Consider the following 11,333-nt stretch of genomic DNA (forward strand, 5'->3'; position numbering starts at 1 on the left):
CCAGCTCTAGGCCTTACTCCGCCGCTGGGTCCTGCCTCGTGGCCGATGTCCGCTGAGTAGGCGGCAGGGAGAACCTTTCGTAGGAGGGGGAATTAGAGTCGTCCTCATCGTCCTCCTCCGAGGAGTTGATGGAGATGTGGTTGTCCCCACCAACATCCTCCATGACCTCATCCACGAGGGGGTCAAAGATGTGGTCTGCCAGATCCACGTCGGGTCGGCCGGTTCCATCTGGCTGCCATCTGGCTGCCCCAGCTCAGGCTGCCCCAGCTCAACACTCTGTGGCCCCCGTACGATTGCTCGCGGGACTCGCTGTTTAGTTGGCGGAGGAGTGTTGTGTCCATTTCTCCGCAGATTAGGCAGAAAACTACTCCTTCTAAAAGCCCCCACTTTGCGTGGTTGGGGCTCAGTCAGGTCAGACACTGGGTATGCCCGTCATGGCCCGACATCGGCTGGTCACAGCGTTCTTGGGGTTTCTGTAGAAGGGCAGCGGTGGACATGGTCTTTCGCCTGGTCCCGGACGCCATGCTCTTAGCGTTGGCCTCTGGGGCTTCGACTAAGGCTTGCGTGGGGAATGAGATTTCAGCTCTGGGCCTAACTCACTCCTGACTGGGATAATTCGGGGAAGGCCTGCCAACCACGAATTTCCCATCGAGTTAGCTTTGAAGCTAGTTGGCCGCAACACGTGGAGTCAAGGCTAACCTGCGGGTCAGCCGAGCAATAGTGGTGAGCTAGCCTGAACAGCTATCGCGTGTTAGCCACTTGCTAGCTTTCTGTGCTAACAAGTGCTACTAGGATAAGCTGTAGTTAGCAAGGCTAACAGTTAGCGATCAAAGCTAACCCGTAGAGCGGGACCTCCAGGTCAGGGGAGCGAATCAGAATCCATCCAAATGGACTTTTGCCTGGAAGTGTATCAAGATTATTCTTCTGTGTTCGCGCTAGGGGGCGCTCTCCCATAGCGAGACCTAGAGTGGAGTATTGAATATAGAACTACGGGCCATTCAAATGAACTGTCACTTCCTATATAGACTCAATTTCAAAGGCGGATGCTGGACCCTTGGTACAGAGCTATACAGACAAAATATTGCTAGTCCGTACCTGGGAATGTGGCCAGACTGCCCAACTTTGGATGTTAAATTAAATGCTCTTAGTGCCGGCCTCTGGGGCTTTGACTAAAGCCTGCGTGGGAAGTGGGAGTGTGGCTCTGGGCCTATCCACTGTTAGTCTGGGAGGGTTAGCGTCGGAGCTTGGACAGCAGGGGCGCGGCCACTGCGTTGTGATTCAAATCAACAGCCAATGAAGAAAAGGGGGCGGGATCCACATGCAGTGGGTGATGCATCTAAATAGGATCGACGGGAAGCAATTTCCCCTTGAGAAATTTCGGCCGCCATTGTTGTGTACTGCTGTTTGCCTCTCGTCGGACTTTTTAGACGAGTTGCACAGCTCTCAGACCGGTAAGAGGCGTGTCCGCTCAGATTCAGAGCGTGACGTACATCCCGCCCACAAATACCAGGGCTGTGGCCCAGAAGTTCCTCGCCAGAGCTGGCGAAAACTTCTGGGAACTCAGATTAATCCACTGTTGACAAGGGTGAGTGCTATTAGGCTAAGCTGGAGTTAGCGAGCTAACGGTTAGCAACAAAGCTAACTAGAAATAACGACGATTGGTGCGAAGTTATTCCTACGGAAGATACGTATTTCCACTGCGAAAAATTTAAAATCAGAAAGATCACCTGGATTCTGTCAGCACCTCTCGGTCGCAGAAGTTTGATCCTGGCCTTTAATGAGACGGTAGGTAAGCTATTAATCCAGTGGTGAAAAAACTGAGAAAGATGTTTCCTTTGCTCGTTTCACGAGAAGAGACGAAAGGTATGAGGGACTGATCGCCCCCTGGTTATATAGGGCAGAGGGCGGGGCCTCCGTTCCAGGGGAACGAATCAGAACCAGCCAGGGGGTCACTTGTCTGGACATGTATCAAGATAATGCGTCTGTGTTCGCGCGCTAGAGGGCGCTCTCCCATAGCGAGACCTGGAGCGAAGTATTACAATATAACATTAATTGATTGATCCGTTTTCTAATCTTGAAGCCTTCATTATTCTCCTGCTCTTTCATTGACTAACACATACAGCCATGATGACTGTGGGGAGCCTCTATTAATTACATATTATGATCATTGAATTAATGAGAAACCTTATTTGCTCCCTGGGTAATGGTATATTAGACATGTTTAGATGTTCCCACAGAGACCTTTAAATAAATGAATAGGGAATAGATTGAACAACGCACGCACACACAATGTTTTTAGAAATAGTTAATCTTTAACTCAAGGGGGGCAACGCACGTCTTAAGTTGATGATGTAATCTGTCCATGTGGGGTCCAGCCCTATGGATGGAATGCATGGGCTAACCAAAAAACAACGTAATACTTCCTCAAGTTAATATGAGCATCAAAAAAGTAATTTAAATATGTTTTTATTAGCACATGCATTCCATAGGGCTGGACCACACATGGAAAGATTACATTATCAACTTGCGACGGGCGTTGTCCCCCTTGAGTAGCCTAAAAGATGAACTATTTCTAAAATATTGATGGTGTTTTTAATTTGTAATTATAGTTAGAGAGGGCAATTATAAGGTGGCATATAAGGCTTAATAGCCAGGGATCCTTTTCAAATATATCATTATCGATATCAGTGGTCACTGGTCATTTTAGGAGGCTTGTGCTTCAATTCCAAAAGTGCTTGAGCTTAACTTCTACAGAAGAGGATCAGCTCATTGACACACAGCCCCTTGTGAAGTTCTGGATGGGTTTTACCTTTTGCAACTCCGTATCTCACGTGTGTGTGCTTTTTCCACACTGGCATACCAGAAGAATAAGTAGCCTACAGTTCCCTTTAGCCACACCCGGACGAAGACACGGGTGAGTGTGTGGAAACCGGTCGGCGTACCTTTGGCGGTTTTATTTGATTTTAATAAAATACACGCCCTGAGACATTAAAGGTATTTTAACATATCCTTGCTCGGAAGTGTGTCTGGAGTTCTTTCATCTAGGGCTATAGGTTGGAGCTAGAAAACGACATGAACGCTGTCCCTGTCCACCACTATTGACAAGAATATACAGACTTTGTGCAGCTCAATAAAAACTATAAATACATCTTAGCCAATATGCCCACCCAACACAACAGTGTCCCCAGGTTGATTCTTAGTCAGGGTGTTGTTCCCTCATTCACAATCTCCCAATCTCCTATTCTGTCACAATCTCCAGGCTTATAGCCTGAGCCCTTGGCTCCTTTACCTCTGTAGAGCCTCATTGCTTTCGGGCAGAAACCTTGTATCTCCATATTTCAAAGTTGTACAGTATGTGTTTTTGTGAATTAATGCCCTACTTCGTAGTACTACAGTGTCACACAAAGGCAGCAAAAATTACTACTACTACTTATAAGTAGCATTGCAAATCTACAGGCTAAGTAGCATTTTTGCTATTAAAAGAAAATATAAAATAAGTGAAAGTTAAAGTGGTTAAGTGTGTCTGTAGGTTGTATAAATACTGAACCCATGAAAAGTATGCATCACTTATGTGCATATAAACAACATTTAAAAATAAAACACATATTCTCCTCTTCTTTTTTTTAGCACTTGACTTTTATTTCCATATTCATCCATTATGTCCAACATAATGCAAAATAAAATATACAGTAGGCTAATAAAAGAGGACATTTTAAAAGTTATAATACAGGTAAGGTAATACTATGAATAATGTTACTGCATTACTTAGAGTATTACCTTACATGTACAATATTGTATCTATCCTGGGACAGAGGATATACAGTATACGATTTAGAATCATAAAGCTGATCATAATTATAGTCACTTATAGGCTGGAATGAAAAGTTGTTAAGTTAGGTTATAATCCCAGGCATTTCCCACTTGATTATTTAGGGTAAAATAAGTTGAAACCTACAATACTGTATGTTACAGTAGATCATTTTTGACAATCCAATGACGGAATGCTCTTTATGCACTTTTTTACCCAAAAATAAAACAATGCAGAAATGGATACCCACAACTTTAAAGATAGCTCACAACTTTAAAGTCATTTGTTTGTAATATACCATTTAAAAAAATGCATGAGATGTGTAGAGATCGTTGGCATACACATTTAGTTAAAATAATTATATTATATGAATAAATATACGTATAAAGTATAATCTGTTACCAGTAAATATGAACGTACATCTATCAACTATGAGTGGACATAGACACAGAGTATGTGTGTGGAATGTCATAGCAAAAAACGATATATATAACTTTGGTTTGCTACATGGATTGTAATTAGCATATTGAAACAATATCATAATTATCAATTGAGTGCAATTTCCTATTTAACCACAACCCCAACCCCAAGATTGCGTGGCATGTGGTGTCCTGTATGGTTCTGTGTAAGGTTATTTAAATCATCATAGCTCCTTCACTGTAAAATAATGTATGTCGTTATTAAGTCCGAGTTGTTATCAACAAAACAATATATAACTTTGGTTTGCTACATTGATTGGAATTAGCATATTGAAACGATATCATAATTATCAAGTGAGTGTACAATTTTCTATTTAACGACAGCCCCAGTGTTTGTATTCTGGGAAGGTCAAACTAGGAGTGAATAGAAAAACATTATTATGTCTAAAATGGGTTATTTTCACTATTTGAAATTCAGCAAAATATAGGTTTTAAATGCGTACAGATATTGTATCATTTCGACCTTTCCATCGTTTAACTCGATAGTATGTTGATCTCACAGGAACCAGGCTTCAGTATCTGAAGTGTAACAATGAGTTTAATAGCTTTTCTAAACCAGGGGTAGAAAAAGGCATAGATGAGAGGATTCACACAGGAGTTAAGATACATCACCCAAAGGAAAACAGGCATAGCAAACACTATGTTATTATCCGTGCCTGCAAAAACAGGAAAGTGATACGGACAGAAGAATAATAGAAACACAACAGTACCGAGAGTCCTTGCTGCTTTTAGCTCTGATTTGTTTTCGGCCACCACAAACACTCTGCAACACTGCCAGAAATGATTCAAGGTTCAAGGTTCAAGGTCTTATTAGTGTCCCAAAAGGGCAATTAGGTTTACAGCAAAGAGGTAGTAGTAGTTTAAAACATACAGACAGTACAGGACAACAAGGACGTGAGACATCATAGCATAAACAGAGACCTGGGCGCTCTAGTGCAAGTATAGAAAGACAATAAACAAATAAAGGCTACATCCAGAAAGTGCTTCGATATAAAGTGCTGGCATAAAGTGCTTGTTCGTGCACCATTGTCAGACAAAATAAAAGCTCCATCCAGAAAAGTGCTATGATATAAAGTGCTGGCATAAAGTGCTTAAATATACACCATCATCATCATCATCATCAACATCAACATCATATCATTCTTTACCTGTTTCTAGCAGCGTTGGCTGCATGAATCGAGGCAGGTACAAAAGAGTGCTTATACCTGTTATTTCTAGCACCAGAGGCCTCTAGACGGCGGCCAGATGGCAACATCCTAAACTCTGCCTTGAGTGGGTGAGCACTATCCTGCTGAATGGCCCTGGTCTTCATAAGCAGCTGTCTATTGTAAAAAGGGTCAAGGCTCTCCAACTGGATGCCAGTGATTTTGGAGGCGGTTCTCACAATTCTTCTAAGAGAGTTTTTGTCTTTAATAGTGAGGTTACCATACCAACATATAATGGAGAAAGAGATGACAGAATGAACATAGGCACTGTAAAACAGTTTCATCAGGTCTCTGTTGACATTAAATCTGGCTAGTTTCCTTAGGCAGAAAAGACGTTGCTGGCCCTTTTTACACAGCATCTCAGTGTTAGCATCAAACTTCAATTTGCTGTCGATAATCGTGCCCAGGTATTTATAGTTAGGCACAATTTCCACTGGCTGGCCACAGATATCAGTGTTCTGGGTGGGATGGGGACCACGTCTGAAGTCAATACAGGCTCTTTTATTTTTGAGATGTTCAGTTCCAGGAACGCATCATTGCAGCAGGACAAGAAGTCCTCTGTGACCTGACCATGTCCGACCTCGTCGTTGTCAAGAAGGCTGACAATGACTGCGTCATCTGCGTATTTTATGATGAAGCGGTTGTCGTGATTACTGCGACAGTCGTCCGTGTACAAAATAAACAGGAGAGCAGAAAGAACACAGCCCTGTGGCGAACCAGTGGAGGTGGACAGAGGGCTAGACACTGTGTCATTAACCTTTACACATTGGGATCTGTTGGTCAAGAAGTCAAGGATCCAGCCTACCAGACATGGATCTACCCTGAAGTTGTTCATTAATTTCTCAGCCAGAACATGGGGCTGGATTGTATTGAACGCCGAGGAAAAATCAATAAAAAGCAACCTGGCATGCTTTTTACTGCCCTCAAGATGTTTTAGAACTAGGTTAAGAAGAGTGGCAGTTGCGTCCTGGACCCCTCTGCCTTTCCTGTATGCAAACTGGAAAGGGTCAAGAAGGCTCTCAGTTTTGGCCACAAGCTCTGACTTGACTAGCTTCTCAAACTGTTTCATGACAAGGGAAGTAAGAGCCACTGGTCTGAAATCGTTGAGCAATTTAGGATTGCTGTTCTTGGCTACAGGTACAACAGTGGACCGTTTCCAAAGGGAGGGTACTCTCTGCTGACTAAGAGAAAGTTTAAAAATCGGTCCTAATTGTTCGGCGCATGTATTTAGTAAGCGACCACCGATGTGGTCCGGGCCTGAACTTTTCCGGGGGTTGCACTTTTTGAAGCAGTTGATCACATCCTGCTCGTCAAAGAAAGATCTGGAGAGGGGGGCAGACAGAAGTCTGTTTCTGATCTCAAAGTGATTTTCGCTAAAGTCGTGGGTGTCGAATCTCACATAAAAATCATTGAGGCTCTGAGCCAGTTGCTGGTCACAGTTGTAATTGGCTAGTATAACCTTTTTCCTGCCGTTTACTTTCATACCTGTTTTCATACCATCCCAGGCAGAGCCCAGGTTATTTGCTCTAAGTTGGCTCTCAATTTTTTCCTTGTATATTTTTTTTACTAGCCCATACCTCTCTTTTAATTAATCATGCCCCTGTTAAGATGCCTCAATACAATTATACAGTGAAAAAATTGCTTAGAAAAAAACTGTGATATGTCTTCTTTTAAATTCCTGAACCGATTATCTGACAAAGGACACAATCGTTTAGAAATAGTGTTAGTTCACAAGCTGGTCCAGCCGGCTGCCATAGACTTCCGGTTCCAGTTTTGACTCCCATGTGCGTCAATGGCGTCTGCCCGGCCCATAGGCTGACTGTACCTTCTTCTATGATAGCCTAGGTTAGTGTCTGTGGGGAAACGGCTGTAACTTGAGTTCCTTTTTTCCCCCTGATTTTTTCACGAGGTTGATTCTTAGTCAGGGTGGTGTTCCCTCATTCACAATCTCCCATTCTGTCACAATCTCCAGCCTCTTAGCCTGAGCCCTTGGCTCGATCCTTAAAGGAGAATTTTGGACTAAAGTTTTATTACCTTTTCTATGATGTTATGATATCTTAGGATGAATGGTACAGTAGAAATTTTTCATAACTCCACCCCTGGTCCGCCAGAGCTTAAAAGCCCTCTAAGCTGCCTCATTCACTTGAATGGGGAATCTCACTTACAGTTGAAGCGGATTGGCCTTAGGTTAGATCACATATTTTAATAGCTTTTTTTTTTTTTTTTTTTTTTTGAGATCTGATGTTCATAGTGACAGAACACTATGCAACCAAAAAAAAAATAACAGAAGTCTCGCTAGACGAGATTGAAATCTCGAGATTTCAATCTCATCTAGCGAGACTTCTGTTTTTTTTTGTTTTTTTGGGACAGTGTTCTGTCACTATGAACGTCAGATCTCTCACAAAAAAAAAAAAAAAAAAGCTATTAGAATATGTGATCTAACCTAAGGCCTATCCGCGCACCTTTTTAAGCTGTGGCGGCTCAGGGGTGGAGTTATGAAAATGTTCTACTGTACCATTCATCCTAAGATATCATAACATCATAGAAAAGGTAATAAAACTTTAGTCCAAAATTCTCCTTTAACCTCTGTAGAGCCTCAGAACTGTAGAACCTCATTGCTTTCGGGCAGAAACCTTGTTTCACCATATTTCAACTTTGTATGTATTTTCGTAAATGAATGCCCTACTTTGCCATACTACAGTGTCACGCAAAAGCAGCAAAAAATGCAGATCTACAGGCTAAGTAGCATTTTTTGCTATTAAAAGAAAATACAAAATAAGTGAAAATTGTCTGTGGGTTGTATAAATACTGAACCAATGAAAAGTATGCATCACTTATGTGCATATAAACAACATTAAAAATACAACGCATAATTCTCATCTGTTTTTTTGGGGCACTTGACTTTTATTTCCACCATTACGTAATCGTGTTAAATGCACATACACAAACATGAAACAGAAATCACATCAAACATTTAACAAAGCATCAGACCAGTAAAGACATGCCCAAAGATGAGACACAGGCAACTAAAGACAATACTAATTATCCATAGATGTTTTTTGACTTGATGAAACTCTAGCAAAGGGAAATTAGAGTACCTTCAAGTTTCAATTACCTCATCATTGTACAATCCTAATATACAATATCTTCTTAAAGAAACCTCCAGTCTCTTAAGAGTATTCAAGACTCCTTATTCTAATGATAATAGTAATGTCAAACATAATGCAAAATAAAATATACAGTAATAAAAGAGGACATTTAAAAGTTACAATACAGGTTAGGTAATACTATGAGTAATGCCAGTGGTAAGTATTACAGTTTAAATGTGGTGAATGACCACAGACTAGGATATACAATAACATATTATGTAGAATGTCGCACCTCTCCTGGGACAGAGGATATACAGAATATACAATTTAGAATCATAAAGCTGATCATAATTATAGTCACAGATTGGCTGGAATGAAATGTTGTTAAGGTAGGTTATAATCCCAGGCCTTTCCCACTTCACTATTTAGGGTAAAATGCAGTACACTTTAATGGCGAAGCAAGTTGAAAACCTACAATATGTTGCATTATATTACAGTAGATAATTATTTACAATCCCATGAAGGAATGCACTTCATGCACTTTTTTTCCCAAATATAAAACAATGCAAAAGTGGATACCCATAGATCACATCTTTAAAGTCATTTGTTTGTAAGATACCATTTAAAAAATGCAAGAGATGTTTACAGATGGTTGGCATACACATTTAGTTAAAATAATGTACATTATTTGAATAAATATATGTATAAAGTATAATCTGTAACCAGTAAATATGGACGTACATCTATCAGCTATGAGTGGACATAGAGAGTATGTTAGTGGAATGTCATAACAAATCAATTTATACCGTTTGCTACATTGATTGGAATTAGCATTGAAACAATATCATAATTATCAAGTGAGTGTACAATTTCCCATTTAACCACAGCCCCAGTGTCCGTATTCTGGGCAGGTTAAAATAGGCGTGAATAAACAAACATTTGTCTAAAGTGGGTTATTTCAACTATTTGAAATACAGCAAGATATAGGTTTTAAATGGGTACAGATATTGTATCATTTCAACCTCTCCATCGTTTAACTCGACAGTATGTTGATCTCACAGGAACCAGGCTTCAGTATCTGAAGTGTAACAATGAGTTTAATAGCTTTTCTAAACCAGGGGTAGAACAAGGCATAGATGAGAGGATTCACACAGGAGTTAAGATACATCACCCACAGGAAAACAGGCATAGCATACGCTGTGTCATTATCCCCGCCTGCAAAAAGGGGAAAGTAAAACGGACAGAAGAATAATAGAAACACAACTATGACCGTACCGAGAGTCCTTGCTGCTTTTAGCTCTGATCTGTTCGCGGTACCGAACCGAACAACTCTAAATGAGTGAGACTTCATGGCCCGTGCCTGAGACACAGCCACCACAAACACTCTACCATACAGAACTATGATGACAGTCACTGGACAAATGAAAGTTATAACAACATCGATAACTCCTACAACGTAGATAGCGACCATATTACACTCTCCATAACATGAGTTTCCTATGCCTGAATGAATCCCCCCCAATTGCATTATCCCAAAGTTGTAGGAAACAGAGCAGACCCAGCAGAGACAGACAGTGATTTTCACTCTTCTATTAGTGATTTTGTTGGTGTAATGCAAAGGTTCACAAATAGCCACGTAACGGTCGACCGCTATGAGCACCATGGTTCCTACTGAGGAGGAGAGAATTATAAGGACAAATAAGGTAAATTGAGCACACATGAAGTCACCAAGAAACCAGCAGGCGGTTACGACGCGGATTTCTTCAACTGGCATCACCACGAGGCCTATAAGAAAATCTGAAACAGCCAGGGAGAGGAGGAGAAAGTTGGTCGGGGTGTGGAGCTTCCTGGAAAAGGGTAAGAATATTTTTGAAGTATGTTTCATATTGTTAATTAACCACTGAAACCATATAGTTGACTGGAGTCCCACAGAGCTTGATCCTATTTTCCCCTTCACACCAAATCTCTTTGCCAAATATAGCCGATCTACAAGCTTGAATATCGGTAATCTTTGCAGAATAGTCACCCCAGAATAAGTAAATAAATACATAGGGTCTGTGTGGTTAACATACAATAAAGCAGAGGTACATTAAAGCATTTGTGCCACCAAAGTCAACAGAATAATATGGGCTGTGCTGAGAATGATTACCCCACCTGAAGTGTGAGATGGAGATGATGACCAGTAGGTTGATATTCACGGTGAGCAGAGAGAGGGTTTGCATCAGAACGAACAGGGAGACTTCCTCATAGTAGGGACGTTCCAGCCTCCTGCAGGAGGTGTTGGGGAGTTGTGGAAAGCAGAGCGCGTCTTCTTTCAGAATCTCCATCATCAGAGAGACGAGGAGGAGAGAAGCTGCCGAGGTCTGGACAGCTCTCTGGCTAAAGGTCTCTGTCACAGCTTTTTATCGTCCATAATGTTGTCCTTCTCCTTCGCCCTCATTCTCTGGAGTCCCTCTTCTTCCCCAGCGTCCTTCTCTCTGTTTCATCACTCACCAGCCCCTCCTCCTCCTCTCCTCTCTCCTCTCTTGCTCATGATCGATATGAACTGAGATTTTCTTTTTTCTTTTCCTTTTTTTCTAAGGACATACAGTATACCATGGGACATGTGGATAGGGACCATAACCACTTAAACACTATTGACCAGCAGTCTATCCTTAACTCATGTTTTCCCTCTACAACAAATCTCTTCACCAAAATAGCAGATCTACAAGCTACAAGCTACAAGCTGTGAGATTGTAGATCTGCTATTTTC

The 11,333-nt window shown here is 41.4% G+C and overlaps 1 protein-coding gene across 1 annotated transcript; it reads right to left on the reverse strand.

Moving 5' to 3' along the window:
- Window positions 1–9,614: 9,614 nt before the first annotated feature.
- LOC311050109 (trace amine-associated receptor 13c-like) lies at window positions 9,615–10,911 on the reverse strand (the record flags this gene model as incomplete). Its single annotated transcript, XM_084064073.1, has 2 exons — window positions 9,615–10,428; window positions 10,736–10,911. 2 exons carry the CDS (start codon window positions 10,909–10,911, stop codon window positions 9,615–9,617), a joined length of 990 nt encoding a protein of 329 aa, XP_083920199.1.
- Window positions 10,912–11,333: the final 422 nt, after the last annotated feature.

Source organism: Gymnoscopelus microlampas (assembly GCF_963454915.1).
Source record: "Gymnoscopelus microlampas genome assembly, chromosome: 8".
NCBI lineage: Eukaryota > Metazoa > Chordata > Actinopteri > Myctophiformes > Myctophidae > Gymnoscopelus > Gymnoscopelus microlampas.